General features: G+C 41.1%; 1 protein-coding gene across 2 annotated transcripts; it reads right to left on the bottom strand.

The window, feature by feature from the left end:
• Positions 1–596: 596 nt before the first annotated feature.
• pank4 (pantothenate kinase 4 (inactive)) lies at positions 597–17,858 on the bottom strand. 2 transcript variants are annotated; one of them, XM_004547433.4, is made up of 19 exons: positions 17,706–17,858; positions 17,176–17,258; positions 16,260–16,468; positions 15,467–15,650; positions 14,981–15,073; positions 14,717–14,870; positions 11,649–11,830; positions 11,433–11,514; positions 8,075–8,175; positions 6,859–7,014; positions 5,864–5,976; positions 5,377–5,464; positions 5,079–5,230; positions 4,852–4,907; positions 4,091–4,140; positions 3,453–3,557; positions 3,271–3,371; positions 2,733–2,801; positions 597–1,882 (listed from the first exon to the last, which is right to left on the bottom strand). In XM_004547433.4, exons 1-19 carry the CDS (start codon positions 17,824–17,826, stop codon positions 1,633–1,635), a joined length of 2,349 nt encoding a protein of 782 aa, XP_004547490.3. In that variant the 5' UTR covers positions 17,827–17,858; the 3' UTR covers positions 597–1,632. The 2 variants fall into 2 exon arrangements, with proteins under 2 accessions (XP_004547490.3, XP_076740344.1); XM_076884229.1 differs by having other exon boundaries at positions 16,424–16,468; positions 17,706–17,762.
• Between the last annotated feature and the right edge of the window lie 653 nt (positions 17,859–18,511).

Raw genomic sequence — 18,511 nt, 5'->3', positions numbered from 1 at the left:
GCCTCCTCATGCATTATCAGCTTGAAGCTCCCCAGCAGGCATCAACTGCCACATACTAGGGTGCTGAGCTTTCATACTGCCAGGGGCATGTTTGGTTTTTTTAATATGGGGCAACTTTCAACTTTCCCGATTTCTCTACTCAGTTCAAAACTCTTCTGACACATCTACAAAGAAAATGCAACACGCGCGCGCGCACGCACACACACACACTCACAAAGGTAAAATATAGGTTTTCACCATTTAATTAAAATTGATTGTCAAGAGAATAATAATACTCAAAATTGTGCTTGGTGTGCTTAACTGAAGTAATGTAATTTCTCATATATATATATGTGTATATATATATATATATATATATATATGTGTATATATATATATATATATATATATATATATATATATATATATACATACATACATATATATATGTGTATATATATATACATACATATATATATATACATATATATATATATACACACACACACACACACACACATACACATGCACAAAATTGTATATCACATATATGTACAAATGAAAAATACAATATTGCAATATGAGTACAGAAGTGAAGCAACTGTGACTTTGGGAGATATTTTCATACCAAGAATGTTTTTAATCAGAGCCTGCCTTGAATTTAGACCTTTGTGATGAAGTTAACAATACAATAAACCACTTCACATCAGGTTTGATGTTTGTTACAACTAGAAGCTGCCATATTATTGCCTTAAAACAAATATCTTTTGACTCTGGGATGGACTGCAGTGTGTATTTGTACATGCCAGGTAATTACAGTGAATGCATGGACTCATGCCACAGCCAGCTCAGTGACATCAAGTTCCATGTGATGCTTACAGTTTACTGAACCTGAAATATGCTGTGTTAATTTTGACACCAAGCACCTTTGGAAAGACTTAAAGACTAAAAATCTACATCACAGTAGAATACTGCCACCTTGTGGAGGAACACTGTAGGTTTCTTGAATTGCTGTGATAAAGTGCTGCTTCTCCCACTGATCAAGCTGATCTTCCCTGATTCCACATCAACAGCTACATAAATGACAATGACAGTGATTCTTAATTTCAATTCGATTAGTGGAGTGAATGTCATAAAAAGAAATGTGAGTTTTTCTTTGTCTATGGCCTGAGAGTGCTGGAAAAAACTGACATTTGTGTAACATGACACCTACAACAGGAATTAAATGCAAAACTGAGTGAGTGAAATCACATCAACCTTAAGGCACATTAAAAACGTCTCACCACTGAAAGCTGTAATTATTCCTGCTGCTGTCTCTATCTAGCCAAAAAGTCAAATCCCTTAGATGTACACAGCCATGTTGGGAATGACAGGCGCACATTTTCAAAATAAAAGCTATGTATATAAACTGGTAGTACTGATAGCTATGATATGATTCAACAGAAAACTTGATGGATGTGCAAGAAAGCAATATGTTCATGAAGCCAAAAGTCGACTTTAAAATGAAACATACAAATCTCCCAATTAATGATCACCCTTAAAAACCCACATAAACTTTTAACAGTCAGCGTTAAAATCGGTTGTTCACTCAGTGGCAGTATACGATCATCCTCCTTACATTCAGAGCTTCAACTCAAACTGCTTCTGTCACGTTCAGGAAGGAGAAAAAGCACCGCAGTCCTTGTTTGGTTTCCCGGCTGGTACTTCATACTTGAAGACCACGCTGAACAGTTTTCCCCCCAGTCGGTCGGCCAGCCACGAGTTTTTGATAACGGCCATCTTGAGGCTCTCGCAGCTGAGCATGGCGTAGTAGTTGGTGTGAATGGCTCGACCCATTCCCTCGATGATCACCAGGTCGGTCTGCCGCTCCCGCACAACCATCGCCAAAACTTTGTCCAGGCGGCTGGGAAACAACAAAGACGTAGAATCACCTGATTTCTTGTCAGGACAGGGGCTTTAATCAGTTTATCTTACTCCTCCTCCCCAAGGAGTCAATTAACAGCTTATGTTAGCCACACTTTGCACTATTATTTTTATCATTATAGAAGCACAGCCACGACTATCACACGGTCCAAAAACAAGGAACTATCTTATCAGTATTCGGCTCTCCCGCCATCACTAATGTGATATTATTATCTTATGCTGATTACTTTAATATCAGTATTATACATACAGAGCCAAGAGAAGTCAAGTCATATCAGGTCAGAGTCTACATCACATATTAAACACCTTCAGTTGATCAAAGTGCTGTACAGGTTATACAAAATATACACTATACATATTAGTGACTAAATCAACAATAAATACAAAGAAAAAAATCAAATAGACAAAGCGAATAAGACTGTGTTTGCATAACAAAAAGTCAAGGTACTCTCGTCAACCATACCTGCAAACAACCAAAAACAAATAGGTTTTTAAAAGTAGTGAGAACATTTTAAAGTGAATCCAGAATGGACTGTATGAGAGAATATTAGTATCACAGGTCTGAAAGCAGATTAACCTTGTTCTTATCACTTCACGGGACTTTTTGGCATTTTGGAAAAAAATAGTCAGTTCATCCATCAGTGCTGTGGAGGTCAAATGTAATGTGCTTATTAATTCATTCATTCGACAGACATGGACTGAAGCTTGGATGCATGCATTCATAGCAAGAGGAGCTCATTCTGTCAGCTTCAGGCTGCAGTTTGCAGAAATCTTACTTAAAGTATTTAAAAAAATATTTAAAAAGTTCAATGCAAACTAAAACAACTAACCTCAGATCCAAACACGGAGAACTGGAACCGCTCTGCACCAGCAGCAACCTGTCCTCTCTCAGGCCAGCCCTACACAACAACAAACACACCACAGCCCAGTGCTTTGTAGACATCAGCCATGTGTACAGTATTATTTACAACAAGGATTTTGTTGCTCATGCTAGCTCCTAATGAGTAATGTTTTTGTTTACAATGCAAGGCAGCTCACCCTTAAGAATGAGCTGTTAGTACAAGCTATTTGTCATTTATTGTATCTTTGGGGGTGAAGGTTGTTTTTAATCAGTCATTCACATCTCCACAACTATTTGTTGTTTTGCTCTCAATACGGTCACTATGGCCCAAGATTTAAAAAAACAAGCATGTTCATGTTTATCACTGTTCAGATGTGTAAAACTAAAATCACAAGTAAAACTAATTTATAGCAAACAACTAAAGCAAATTGGAATTTATCTAGTCCTTTAGGTCAATAATAAAAATCTATACCCTAAAGAGTTTGTCTCATCAATAACCACATTTAAAATCACTTATATACACTCACTCAATGACGGGATCCATAGCAGCAATTCTTTCTGTCAGTATCTGCAGTTCACCATTCGTCACGTCATTCAGAGCTGGACCAGAGTTGCTGGCCAAAACCACCTAAACAGTAGAATCATTGCAGAGTTTAATGAACATCTGACCAAATACTCTCTTTTTGTAATTATTCTGTCAGTTTCCTACCTCTGTTCCTCGAGAGAGAAGCTCTCTTACAAAAGGCATCACCCCTAGAATGATGTCTACTCCACTATTATCTACGAAAAACAAGGCACACTTATGAGGAGGACCCTGCAAGAGAAAACCAGGATGGATGACATTCAGCCATTAATTATCAAGAAAATAAAACACAGAAACATTCCTGCAAGTATGCAAAACACTACTAATGACCACCCAGAAGATGTTATCCCTTTGTGGTTCATCAAAACATGCTTATCCCTAGTTCAAAAAGTGTTGAACATAAGGTGTTTATGGTAGGTTTAAGACCATTTATTGTCTCAGTTTGTGTTTTCACACGAAGCTCCTCCAGGGAAACGTCTAGAAAGGTACATGACTGCAGTACATGTGTGAAAAAGCTTCAATCACATAGTCAGATCCAAAGGGAAACAAAGTTTGCTTAATTTCTAATGAGACATCCAATGAAAGAATACACTTATATCCAACACAGAGGTGAAAACATGTCTGAATCAAACTGTCTGCTGCTGTGTGATGCATGTAAAAATGCACAACTTCAGCCAAGATCCAGGCCTGATTTTATAGATATTGCCCTAAGATCACATGTGAAAACAGCTTGTGAGTGTGAAGACCAACAGAATGAATCTGACCTTTAGTCTTTCAAGCCACTGGTCATAGGAATCAACGAGCCATGGCCGCTCTGAGAGGGGAATAAAAAAGAAAATACAAATGTCAGTCTGACCACCAAGAGGCATAAAAGCAGGTCTAAAATCCGACAGTGTATCATCAGCAGACATCAGAAGGTGTAACAGCAAGCAAAAAGGCACACAGCTTATAGGAAATGTTTGAAGTGATGTCAAACTAAACAGATACCTTCCTCTTGAAAATATCAATCTGCCTCCACACCAGCTGTACAACAATATTTACTTGCACTTAAAAGTTCATTTTCATGCTTCAGTTGTCATGTGATGCTGGGAGATTTTCAATATGCTATCTTAAGGCTTAATGTTTTTTCTCTCTCCTTAAACTAATATGTGATTGGAAATCCAATCCAATCAACCCAAGGTGTACCCATGTGATGACATTAAAACTAACCAAGTTACTTAAGAGGAACAAAAGTTTGAATTTGGTTCCTCGGTCTTCTCATCTCTCACATCCTGACTGGAAGGAGATAAAATGTAAGAGCAAGTGAGAGAAGCAAGGAGACATGTTAGTATAATAAAAATAAGCCTAAACGTTCTGTCTGTCTGAGTGCTTATGAAACACAGTTGACCCTCACATTGCACACAATGTGCTTGCATGGACTGAGACACAGATAGACCTCTGACAGTGCTTATGCCCTGCTAACGTGTAGTTAACAATACTTCTGCAGTGCAGTTGCAACTGCAATTGTGTTAAAGTACTTGGATACCTTCCAGCTGTCGTTTAGCCTCCTCAAACCCAAACTCGGGGTCAGATTCCAGGACGCTGTAAGTGTCAAAACGAAACAGACTAAAGTGAGCTCAAACCAGCAACAGTTTACCAAAAAATAACAAAACTTCAAGACTGAGGCTAAAATGTTTTGTGTCTCTAAAAGCTTGTGCAGCTGGGTTGATGTAATCTATGAACCCAGCAAGAGATGAAAAAAAGACCACTCACTCTGACACGGCCTTGGCTCCCCAGTCAAAGACATTCCCAGCCAGGACACCCTGGACTAGGGCAAACTGTTTCTCCTCCCAGCTCAGCTCATCCAAGGACTTCACTGCCTTTTGATAGTACTTGAGAGCAATGTCATTCTCCCTCTGTTTAATCTGAAATACAAAAAAAACAATACAACAAAAACAAAGTCAACAAAAAGAAAACTACAGAGTCATGACATTGGTCACTAAAGGCCAATTCAGCTGTAAAATTCAAGAAAGGTGCATAAAAGCAAAACAACACATTTGATAGATTTCACCTTAGAGTAGGGATCAGGAAAGTTGAACTCGTTTAAACAGTGTTCCCTCGTGTCTAACAAACTTCTGACAGTGAGGGATCCATAAGCACTAGGTGAGAAGAGAAGCACTCTATGTTAGCAAGAGAGAAACATATAGAAACAACCGGGCTGGGATAATAAATGCAAAGCACTTTTCCACAGTTTCCCCCCCTTTTTTAATGTTCTGAAATAAACTATTAGAAAGTTAAAATATATAAATATCTGGAATTTGGAAGTATTTCTTCTTTAAATTTTATAGACTGTTACAGACCTAGTGCTGTGATTCTATTACTAATCCACACTTATGGAGTGCAGCCCAGTCCTAAAAACTGAAAGAGTAAACAGGATCAACATCAAGATTTTGCCGGTATAAAGAGATGAAACTAATGCAGACGGTGAAGAAAGAGTTCGACTTAAAGCAACCTCTGAGTAAACTAGATGCAGTAGCAGAGCCACTAGCAGTCCTTACAACGGCTGTTGACGAAGGGTCTGAAGCTTGTGTCTGTATTTCTGACGGAACTTCTCAGCACGCAGGGCTGCCTCCGGCATGTCAGGCTGACTCGCTACAGCTCTCTTAACCACCTGCTCAAGGACCAAAAAAAAAAGTAATCAAAAAACACTTCAACTTTTGAGCAAAGAAATAAAAGAAATGTGTATACATCACCATGTAAATGGCAAATATTTCGACTAGAACTTTTCCCAGATCCAAAAGGGAAACGTGAAGCTTTACTGTCAGACCAGGATCAGGTCAAAATTCATTCCTTTGTTAAAAAAAAGATCCCACCACATAAGAGACAGATCTCCCCAACAGTGACCCAAAAATCAAACTACACTATATATCAACCCAATTATGAGCAAAGATGGGATAATTTCTTTGGGTTCAGAAGGAAAAAAATGGATGTCATGCACAACATTTTCTTTTTGTCTTGCATGATGTGTCACAATCTATGAGAACCTATGCCTCATCTGAGATCCCTCAGTACGTCCTAACAGAAAGACTGGCATGTTAGAATTATTTTGAGCAATTTAATTGAGGTTGACCAAAATAAACACAGAGCAGTCTGACAGCCAACGATGCTGCCAGTGCAGTCAGGTGGAACTGTGACTAGACTGGCAGATAGCATTACAAACACTGCTTTGGTTCCCATTGTGTTTACATTCTTTACTGGAAATTACTAGCTAGCAGCTCTTCATGATGCTGCATGCATGAGTAACGTGGGAAGAACGTGCAGTCAGTCATGTCTATAGTAATGAGAAGACAACATTACTTTGTAGCTGTCTAATCTGACAGAGTTAAAATATTAATAGAAACAGACACCTTAGAATTCATACCTTCGATTTCAAAGCCGAATGCTGGGCTCCGACTTGATTTTTGTCATTGTGTTTTTTCCCCCATTTTTTAAGAATAATTTTGCAGATATTTACCACATTTGTCTTGCTATTACAACTATGATGCCATCCTACCCCATCTAGGGCCTCTTCGAAGCAGTATAGCCAGTATTCACGGGCCAGAGCATCCTCTGTGAGGTCCACAGTGTCAGGGATGTAAGAGGAAGGGTCTTGCAGCAGAGGCAGGTTCACCAGTTGCCTCTCCAGACGGTCCATCTCCAACATGTCAAACTGTACAACAAAGACACAGAAAACATTCACACTATCACGCCTTGCCCATAAAAGGCTTTTATGGATAAAAGCCTAACCACTCAGATAACTTGACGTTTATTCCAGCTGTTAAATTGTACAAGCCTATTCCCACTACCCTTCTTAAACACCATCATTCCAGGATGTATTTTAAAATATTTCCCCTTCTTTGTGGCACTCATGTCAGTATTTTTTCTTCAGTGTGTCAACAAAAACGATGAGCGTGAGATGTAGTAAAGAGGAGAGGTTAAACCAGAATTTAACTCTAAAAGCCAATGAAAGCCAACAGATTCATTAAATGGACACAATCAATAGTCCATTAGAGGAAGTCCTTTCCTTTTAAAGAACTTAGTACATCTGCTGATGGTTTCTCGAGAGGAAAGAAAAGCAAAGAAGTCTGCAGTAATGAAAACTAGTGAATGCGAGTTGGGCACAAGGGTATTTCAGTGATTGTGGGCTGAGGGAGGGAGACTGGGAGTGGGGAGGGCACATAGCTGCTCCTGCTACTACAGTGGCCTAGAAGCTCAAGGTATTACAAAAAAAGCAAAGTGCACACCTGAAACACTTCACATCTTTTAAAACCATCAAACAACCTATTATTTTCTATTGTTCATCTAATGTGAACACACAAATGAATGCCTGTCACAACAACTGTTTAAGTGTTTGCAGTTACACGACGTGTTGAACACAACCAATGTGCCATCAAACCACCAAACAAGCAAAGCAGGCAGAGGTACTTACAGGAAACTGAAGGAGAGAGTTAGAAGAGTGTGTGGACAGAAAATGGGAAAAAAATTAGAATACAAAGATGAACGGAATGAATTTTTTATGACTTTGTATTCAGCGAGAACAATAATGATGGCATCTCCATCAAAAACGAAAACATTAATTGAAGTTTATAGACAAACTTATCAATAATTAGATGGAAAAGGATGTAAAGAAAAAAAACATTAGCAAATGAGGGCTGATGTGCCATGTTGTGCTACGTGGCCCAGCCTCAGGTCTTCAGATACCACAAATCTCTAACTCACTGTGGACTCACCGTTCCACTACGAGCACGTTGCATAGGATTCATGTCAGGAGAAACGCTCATCAGACCTGAGCTACCTGCGTAATTCTCACCCCAGCTATACTGGTTTGGATCTAGAGGAGAAAAAATGTAAACGTTAATATATTTACCAAACACTGTTTGGATTACAGAGAATTTTAATATCATTACAGTTAATATTTAAACAAGTCTTTTGCAAAGTTAACGTATTTAAACGTTACCGTTATTGGTCTTTGATGATACACCATTCCTTTAATATACTATTATGGCAGTTTATGAAATGTGTTTTTGTCAAGGACCACCTCCACAGATTTTATTTATACTTAATCTCACTAAAAACTGCTTCCAAAAAAATTCTCATAATACTGTTAAGTTTTCAGTGATCCTTTTAATGTTTCCCACAGAATACCCATAACTGTTCCAGTGGTCACTGTGGATGGACTTTAACTTCACCATCTTGGACTCCAACTAGCAAAGGTAGTCCCTGTTGTGCAGTCTTGAAGAGCTTAGTGAAGGAGCACTAGTGCTGCAGGTTCTGGTTAGATTGGGCCTTCAACGTGCAATGGATCTCAAGAGCAGGAAAAAAAAAAAGACTACTTTTGTCCAGCTGCAGTCCGTGACGGGGGAGTAGAGAGTCTGTCCAACCACAGGTTGAATCTAGAAAGCTACTTGATATAAAGGATTTAGCAGCTACTAGTTAGCTCACGTGGGTAACGACAGCGAGACCTGGAGGGGCGTGATTGGGAGGAACGGCCTCCCTGATCTGAACCCGAGCGGTGCTCTGTTATTGGACTTCTGTGCTAATCACAGTTTGGCCATAACGAACACCCTGTTCGAACATAAGAGTGTCCATAAGTGCACGTGGCACCAGGATGCTCTAGGCCGTAGGTCGATGATCGATTTTGTAATCGTATCAGCAGACCTGCGACCATATGTTCTGGACACTCGGGTAAAGAGAGGGGCTGAGCTGTCAACTGATCACCACCTGGTGGTGAGTTGGATCAGGTGGCGGGGGAAGACGCTGGACAGACCTGGTGCACCTAAACGCGTAGTGAGGGTGTGCTGGGAACGTCTAGCAGAGGCCCCAGTCCGCGAGATCTTCAACGCACACCTCCGGCAGAGCTTCAACAGCATTCCGAGGGAGACTGGGGACATTGAGTCCGAATGGACCATGTTCAGCGTCTCCATTGCCGAAGCTGCTGCATTGAGCTGCGGCCGCAAGGTGGTTGGTGCCTGCCGTGGTGGTAATCCCCGAACCAAATGGTGGACACCAGAGGTGAAGGGAGCCACCAGGCTGAAGAAGGAGTCCTATCGGGCTTGGTTAGCCTGTGGGACTCCGGAGGCAGCCGACAGGTATCGACAGGCCAAGCGGAATGCGGCTCGGGCAGTGGCTGAAGCAAAAACTCAGGTGTGGGAGGAGTTCGGAGAGGCCATGGAAAAAGACTTTCGGGCTGCCTCGAAGAGATTCTGACAAACCGTCAGACGTCTCAGGAGGGGAAAGCGGTGCTCTACCTGCACTGTGTATAGTGCTGGCGGAGCGCTGCTGACGTCGACTGAGAAAATTGTCAGGCGGTGGAAGGAATACTTCGAGGACCTCCTTAATCCCACTGACACGTCTTCCGAGGAGGAAGCAGAGTCTGGGGATGAGGGGAATGACTCGCCAATTTCCGGGGGCGAGGTCACTGAGGCAGTTAAACAACTCCTTGGTGGCAGAGCCCCTGGTGTTGATGAGGTCCGCCCCGAGTTCCTGAAGGCTCTGGACGTTGTAGGGCTGTCCTGGTTGACACGCCTCTGCAATGTTGCGTGGAGATCAGGGGCAGTACCTGTGGACTGGCAGACCGGGGTGGTGGTCCCCATCTTCAAGAAAGGGGACCGGAGGGTGTGTTCCAACTACAGGGGGGTCACACTCCTCAGCCTCCCTGGGAAAGCCTATGCCAGGGTGCTGGAAAGGAGAGTTCGTCCGTTAGTCGAACCTCGGATACAGGAGGAACAATGCGGTTTTCGTCCTGGTCGCGGAACACTGGACCAGCTCTTTATCCTCTCCAGGATACTTGAGGGTGCATGGGAGTTTGCCCAACCAGTCTACATGTGTTTTGTGGACTTGGAGAAGGCATTCGATCGTGTCCCTCGGGGTGTCCTGTGGGAGGTGTTGCGGGAATATGGGGTGTCTGGCCCATTGCTACGGGCCATTCGATCCCTATACAACCGTTGCAAGAGCTTGGTTCGCATTGCCGGCAATAAGTCGGACTCGTTCCCGGTGGGTGATGGGCTCCGCCAGGGCTGCCCTTTGTCTCCGGTTCTGTTCATAATTTTTATGGACAGGATTTCTAGGCGCAGCCAAGTGGCGGAGGGCTTTCGCTTTGGTGGCCTCAGAATCTCATCTCTGATTTTTGCAGATGATGTGGTTCTGTTGGCTTCATCGGGTGAGGGCCTCCAGCTCGCACTGGAGCGGTTCGCAGCCGAGTGTGAAGCAGCGGGAATGAGGATCAGCACCTCCAAATCTGAGGCCATGGTTCTCAGCCGGAAAAGGGTGGAGTGCCCACTCCGGGTCGGGGATGAGTTCCTGCCCCAAGTGGAGGAGTTCAAGTATCTCGGGGTCTTGTTCGCGAGTGATGGGAGAAGGGAGCCGGAGATCGACAGACGGATTGGGGCTGCAGCTGCAGTAATGCGGATGCTGCACCGGTCCGTCGTGGTGAAGAGGGAGCTGAGTGTAAAAGCGAAGCTCTCAATTTACCGGTCGATCTACGTCCCTACCCTCACCTATGGCCACGAGCTGTGGGTAGTGACCGAAAGAACGAGATCGCGGATACAAGCGGCAGAAATGAGCTTCCTCCGAAGGGTGGCTGGCCTCTCCCTTAGAGATAGGGTGAGAAGTTCGGCCATCCGGGAGGGGCTCAGAGTAGAGCAGCTGCTGCTCCACATCGAAAGGAGCCAGCTGAGGTGGTTCGGGCATCTGACAAGGATGCCCCCTGGGCGCCTCCTGGGTGAGGTGTTCCAGGCATGTCCCACCGGGAGGAGGCCCCGGGGCAGACCCAGGACACGCTGGAGAGATTATATCTCTCGGCTGGCCTGGGAACGCCTTGGTATTCCCCCGGATAAGCTGGAGGAGGTGGCTGGGGAGAGGGAGGTCTGGGCCTCTTTGCTTAGGCTGCTGCCCCCGCGACCCGGCCCCGGACAAAGCGGATGAAGATGGATGGATGGATGGATAGTTAGCAGCAGAAATTATAAGATAAGAACAAGAGCCCTGTCAAAGACCAACTAGATCAGGTTGTTGTCTAAACCAAAGCAGAACAGTCAAGTGCAATCATCGTTGTTTGAAAACCACAACAGGCATTAGCTGTTTCTTTCTTACTGTCTTCCTCTGCTCCTTTAAGAAAGGCTCCAATGGTTCCCAAATAACCTTCATGCCTCAAAAACAAGGCCTGAACTTCACCCTACAACAAAGCAAGAGGAGGTCAAAAGGCTGTGGTTTAAATATTGTACAGTTCACAGCTATACTGACATGAAACAAATAGACGACTGCCTTTTGTAAAGTTGTTTCTGTGTCAGAGCACAAAGTTTTGCTTGCCTTGGTAAAGAAGTTGATGCTATAGGTGATTGTGTGCATGGTAACAGGGTGTCCTCTAATAAAGAAGCCTCCAAAATACACTCTGGACAGGTTGTGAAGCTTGGCATAAAGACAGGCCAGCTGCCCGATGTCATTGCTGATCATATGGAGTAAACTCTTGGCCATGTCTTCTTTAGAAAAGTCTAAAATTCAGAGCAGGTTATATGAACATAAAGGCATAAAAGAGGTAAGACTTTATATTAGTATATAAATAGCACCGGGATGGCACTGTGATAGCCTCCATAAAACAAAAAACAACAACAAAAAAAAAACAAACCAAAAAAAACAACATATTAAAACACTTCCTTAATTTTCAAACTGGAACTATAACCTAGAATTACTACTTACCTACAATAATTGCTCAACAGTAGCAGCTGAACAGTTACAGACTTCACTTCAATAAATTATAAAAGATGTTGAATTTTCTGGGATAACACCATCCCTTTATTCCATAATATTCACCAATACAACACCGGATGAAGAGGCATCAATTTGATTCTGCAGCTGTAATAAAACTGAAAAATATTAGATGCTTTTTTTTCCTGGAGACAACAAAATTCAATTTATCATGATAGAGTTTGGCTTTCACCCATCCATCCTCTTCTACTTTTCCAATTTATGGTAACATTCACACCTATGGGCAATTTGAATCATCACTTAACCCCTAACCCCAGGAAGTGCATGTCTTTGGACTATGGAAGGAAGCAGGAGCACACAAAGAAAACCTGACAGGGTGAGAACTTTTTGCTGTGAGGCAACAGGGCCAAGTATGGCTTAGAAGCAACTCAACACGATTTCCTCCTTTAATATGTATAGTCAATATGTAATATATGAATAAACCAGCCCTGGTTCATGAGGTAGAGCAGGTCATTCACTAACTGGAAGGTTGGTGTCTCCAGTCTTCAGTCTGCCAAAGTATCTTTGGGCAAGATCCTAAACCCCAAGTTGCTGTTGATGTTAGATAGAAAGCATGTGTAGAAAACTAAGTAGAAAAGCTCTATATAGGATATTTTTTTCCTGACATTACCTAATATATAGGGTGTCACTAATGTTAGCTCAAACTCGTTTGTAATTGCAAGTTCTGACAAGTTAAACCCTCCCTAAAAGATATGGCATGTGAGAGGATTGTTAGGCATTAAACTGGGCTGCAATTCCAATAGAAATGCTCAGCCATGACAGCCATGCTCATATGTCTTTGAGCAAAAACATCACATGAAGTAGTTAACAAGGTAAAAAAAGAACAGGGATCCTGCCTTGTTAGAGAAATAAAAGTATCTGGTTATAATCAATTTATTTAAATCAATTACGTCTTTAAACTGCAGTAGCTACACTTAAAAATCACCATTATATGACAGTTAAAAAGGAAGAAGCCATTTTTCCACATACTGAGGAAGAAACTACTCAAATGTAATAATCTGAGGTGGACTAGTGTGGTTTGAGTTTAAATGCAAATTCAGATATATTACGCTTTGAAACTAGGCCATCACTGAAATACATTTTACCATGAATAATCTGAGCTTACTGCAGCTGTTGCCCTGCAGCTGTTGATCTTCAGAGCAAGCCTCTTTCATTTTAGGACTAAAAACATACTAAAAGGATGTGAGGTGTTTTTTTTGTCATGATAAATGAATAAGCTGCAAATACAAAACACAATATATAACCAAGCTGTTAGAGTCTGACATTACAAGGATGCACAGTACTGTCTTTAACCACCCACAATTTCTTTATAATTTGCTTCCATGAGATGCACATTCTTGCAAGTTTCTAATTTTTTCTTGGGAAAACGTTCTTTGAGCTTTTTGAAGGTCTTTGAGAGTTTTCTTTGGACATTAACTGCTTTATGCTCATTTTCAGCCCAGTTTTTGTACTATTTTCGCAATTAAACAAAAGCGCAATATAACTAAAGGGATGAACCAGTGTTGTGTCCACACATAACAGACAACTTAAAAAAGAAACAATTTTAAATTGACCCTTTAGGCACTTTCTTATTAGCAGCCTGCCACTTAACATATAATTTGCTCCCATTTCTTTAGTTGAATCCACAAAAAAATGCTAAAGATAACAGTTAACAGGCATAAGATAATATTTTTTTGCAACGACCAGGTGATTCCCAAAGAGCTATTAGCTGGCTTGGCATACTGCAGCATGCTGTGCAGTGTACCCATTAGAAATATTTGAGGAAGCTGGAGGATAAAAGAAGAAGTGGCATGCCAAATATCTACAGCAGATGAACAGTATATGAAACTCACTGCCTTAAGAAAAAGGAAAAAATCCAAAGATAAATATGGCCCTTCAGTTGATCCATCTACAGTTCACTGAAGCCTCATTAGAAACGGTCTCAGTGGAAGGGTGGCTGTCAAGAAGACACTCTTCAGGAGGGGAAACGGGGCAAAAAGGCTGAGGTATGCCAAATTACACTAGAACTGAACTGAAAATTAGTGGCAACAGGTCACATGGAGTGACGGATATGATTTTATTTATTTTTTTGTTTAAATTCATTTTTAATATGTACAGATGAGTTCAGAGTAGAAATACAGCAGTCAGTGTCTATAGCCATCTCTGAAACACAGAGGAGGCTCTGTAATGGTTTGCGGCTGTGTTTCAGCCAGTGGTGTTGGAGATCACAGAAAGATTTTGATCCATCATCCAGTGCAATATGTAAAGTATCTGACTGGCAACAACTTAATTGTCCAGCATGGGTGTGAACCCAAACACACTGACAATGCAGTGAAAACAAACCAAGATATAATGATTCATTATCAGCCATTAATTGGCCTTCCCATTGAAGCAGTGTGAGAACAAAAACACAGCCAACATCCAAAGAAGAGCTTTGAATGTCCTTCTAGAAGCCTGGAAAAGTCCTCTTTAATACTACTTACAGAAATTACAATAAATAAATAAATAATAATACATAAATTATTGCACGTTTTCCCATTATTTTTTAGCAAAATGTAATGAAATGAGGAGTGACTCAACACTTACATAACACTACAGGTTAGCTAAATGAAACCTGTTCGTCCATGACTCACCTTTGTCGGCAGTAGCAGACTTCCCAAAACTGCTCGCTATAAGATCTCCAGTCAAGCCCAAATACCCGTATGATCCTCCATAGATATCTTTAACAAGCATATCAACACTTGCATGCTGACCTTTCGAGGCCAACTGTAGCAGCTCGTCAAATCTCTATGGTTTAAATAAATTAAAAAAAAAAGTCAAGACAACCTTAAATACACGATTTAAGTAGTTGCTGATAAATGACTTGTAATAAAACCAGTCCACATTACTCAGGATACCTTTGTTTTGGTGAGAAGGGCTCCAAGTCCCCAGAATGTCCCTCCACCTATTGAGCTTCCTCCTATTCTCTCAAATTTGTCCTCTGATTCAACCTGGAGAAAGTGAGAAAAAAAGTGATACAGCGTAGTGCGTTAATCACAAAAGAACCTAGTAAATCAAATGAAAGTGATCATATAACCTCTTAATATTATATTTTTACTGCATCATTGAGAGAAGTGATAGTATGTTCTATTTAACAAAAAACACTGCATCTTAAGTCCTTTTAAAAAGCCAGTATTTGTCTGTTGTTTCTATAATTGAGCTTTTTAAGAGGACACAAAGACATGTGGGAAAAACAGGGTATTTGGAAAGTATAACAAAGTATACTCTTAAAATCTGTGCAAATGCAAAGGATGGGAAGAAATGGAAACATGTTCCAATGTAATGAATGCAGATGCAGCACAAGAAGGAGCATTCTTTATTCTCTTACTTATTTATTGTATTACCTTAACTATGGACACCCCGGAGCCGATGTTTACCAGCAGGTAAGGAAAGATGTCTGGATTAGTCGTCTGAAAGCGGAATTCTGAGTCGGCATGCTTGGCGTACACGAAAGCCTCGTGTGGTATGTTCTTCAGTACAAAATTACAGCCCTTGATGAGGCATGTCATCTCATCCTCTTTGTCCACTCTGCCACAGTACAGCACAAAAACAGGTGAGCATCATCACCAACAATAACAAACGATCTAATTCAATGTGACTACAAATTTACACTCTTCAAGCTACACTGGCTACACAGGTAATAATTACAAACAAGCACCAGCTGATGCAAATACGTTACTTTTTTGTATTAAATGACTAGAGTAACAAACTGGGAAAACTGAAACTGTATCTCGCTCTCGATCACATTAATGATTTTTTTGTCGTCTGTTTAATTAGCCGATACAAAAAAAGAAGGCTGCCAAACTTGGGAAGCCATCAAATATTAAATATTTTCCAGAGGAGTCTTTATAAGGTCTTCCAAAGGTCTCTGTAAAAAAAACCATACAATTTGTCGTGCAATTTCCTGTTTTACAGGAAGAGGACAGGATATTGCTTTGTGCACTGGTTACAACAAGAACGGAGGACTATTGTTAATTCAAGGCTGGTCACCCAGAATATGCTAGAAATGTAGCTCCCTTTGTTTCCATTTATACCTACAGTTTCTACACTTTAGCACACTGCCACAAATGCTGAATGATACAGCACAGGTAAAGGGTTTTTTTTGGTGATAGCTAACATTGATTTGTATATACTGACTTGAGTCCCAGTTTCCTCTCGATTAGCTCTTTGAACTTGTGTGCCCCTCCACCTGTGGCTTTGATAACTTTGGTTTCAGTGTTAACTAGATGGTCTTTAATGAAGTCCAAGCATGTTTCGATGTAAGCATTTTCAAACTTGATAAAGTGCAGGCGTGCCGTCACCTCCTCCTGCATTGATATTTCATACAGCTTGTCACCAGCAGCCGCCTAGAAAACAGACATACGGAAGAGAAATGTCTGAGTACTTCAAGCAGTCCAGATGTTGGCTTCTGATACAAGCCCTGACAAAAAATGTGGAATTGCTACACTTGAAGGATGCACAGCCAGCACTTATTTTTAAACTCTGTAGCAAATCAAATAAAAAAAAACAACAACTCAGAAATATATTTAGTAGCTGAATAGTTTGACTTCAAGATGTAGGAATGCATCTAATGTAAAGGACCAAGGGAGATGACAATCATTATGATTAAGTGATTTTTACGGACGTCCCAAAGCTACAGTTAAAGCTTTTCCTCATCCCCGTGACATGGTCAGCAAACAACCCAGATACTAATCTAATTGAAAATTATAGTTAAAATTATTAGAAGGAGATTGATGGAGAGCTTTGGTTTTTATAGTGGAGCATATACCTCAAAAAATCCTGCACATCATAACACCCAGAGGAGGTGCAAGAAAGTACTGACATGTACTTCGTGAAAAGTACAGAGTACTAGCTGATGATGTAAGGATGGGTCAGCACACTTCTCCCAATACTTGATCTGATTTTGCTATGTTTTTGTTTGTTTGTTTGTTTTTGTTATTCTAAGTAACAAACAAAAACAAAACAAGGCTGAATGAACATCCTACAAGTGTGCTGATTCATATTTTTGGGTGGTTGCATTTTAAAGCATAAACAGTGTATTTTTCATCCGTACCTTTGCAGTGTGGTCGAATGATCGCACTTTGGCCACCTTGTGCTGGACGGTTGAGTAGTAAGCCAGCTTTGTCAAAGAGCCACCTGTTAAAGCAAAACAACATCGATAATGTCCGATAAGAAAACAGCAGGGCGAATCGACATTTAAAACGAGCAATGAAGTGACAAACTCTGATGTTGTCTTGAAAGAGATAAGTTCTTATAACGGAGTAGCTAACAGCTAACGTGCAGGCTCGTGCACTTGTCAAAGTTGGCCAGGTTGTGTTTAGGCACACATCCGCTTAAAGGTAAAACGATAATCCCGAAAGCTCATCAGACTTCCATCTTTAGAATAAACTGACTGGCTGTCAAACAAATTAACATCGCGTGTAAAGTTAAGCCGCTACCATTAGCTTTGTCTTCTTTCACCTAAAGTCTAGTGTTTGTCAGAGTATTAAGGATGCGGCAGAGCTGGTCTACAAACACGAAGATTAGCTCAGTGTGTACAAAAGTTGCCGCAAAATGAAAGAAAGCGCTCATATTTCCAAGTACCGATATCTATGGCGAAGCGCTTTGCGTTTTCCAAATTGCGGAAGATTTCATCGGGAGGAAGAGTAATGCTTTTATCCATGGTGTGACTTGTGTTGCTGTCAACTCGACCACATTCCGCCATGGTCGGTAATTACGTGACGCTGTGTGCGTGCTGTACGTGCGTGCCCCGCGACGTCCAATCAGCATCCACGCCCAGTGCAGAGCGTGCACGTCATCTGGTAAACAAGTTCTGGAGCGACGTGAACGTTAACAGGTAGTAACGCGGGTTTTTTCCCCCATTCCACACTAATAATTATTTTATTATGTAAAAAACGTATTAACTAATTAAAAAAACGGATAATTTTAGAATTCGTGGACGTACAGTTGACGTCAGAAGTTTACTTATACTCGTCACAGACGTGAATGGTATGATATTTGGGGGGCTTTTGATGACTTATTTGAAGTATTCTTTTTCCAGGGTGAAAGAATTAAACTAAGAACTGAGCGCACAAGTTTGAATTTATTTTGGATTTTTTTGTAATCCAGGCACATAGGCAAGTGAGACTGAAACCCTTTGGCAACTCAAAATTTCATCAGAGCACCCCTAAAAATAACTAATAGTAGTAATAGTAGTAATAACAGCGCATTTTGGTATTATTTTCTAAAATTATCTTCAAATGTTTTATTTTCCCAACTTGTCAACTGACGCCAGTACAGGATAGAATGAAAACAGGTTTAATGTCTAGTGTTGATGATATCATGATGTTACAGTGTGCTCACACAGAGGCGTTGCTGGTTTGATTTTAATAGACTGAATAAGACTTTGG

This window comes from Maylandia zebra, linkage group LG5 (genome assembly GCF_041146795.1).
Source record: "Maylandia zebra isolate NMK-2024a linkage group LG5, Mzebra_GT3a, whole genome shotgun sequence".
In the NCBI taxonomy this organism is placed as follows: Eukaryota; Metazoa; Chordata; class Actinopteri; order Cichliformes; family Cichlidae; genus Maylandia; species Maylandia zebra.
The sequence above is the reverse complement of the archived record's forward strand: the minus strand, read 5'-3'. Positions and strand labels throughout refer to the sequence as shown.

Bases quoted from the DNA above. Each gene is read 5' to 3' on its own strand.
- pank4 (XM_004547433.4), bottom strand. From the start codon at position 17,826: ATGGCGGAATGTGGTCGAGTTGACAGCAACACAAGTCACACCATGGAT. The intron at 15,651-16,259 runs GTCAGTATATAC...GTACTGTGGCAG, and splicing joins GAGAGGAAACTGGGACTCAA to AGTGGACAAAGAGGATGAGA. The intron at 5,977-6,858 runs GTAGGATGGCAT...GTCCTTGAGCAG, and splicing joins TCGAAGAGGCCCTAGATGGG to GTGGTTAAGAGAGCTGTAGC.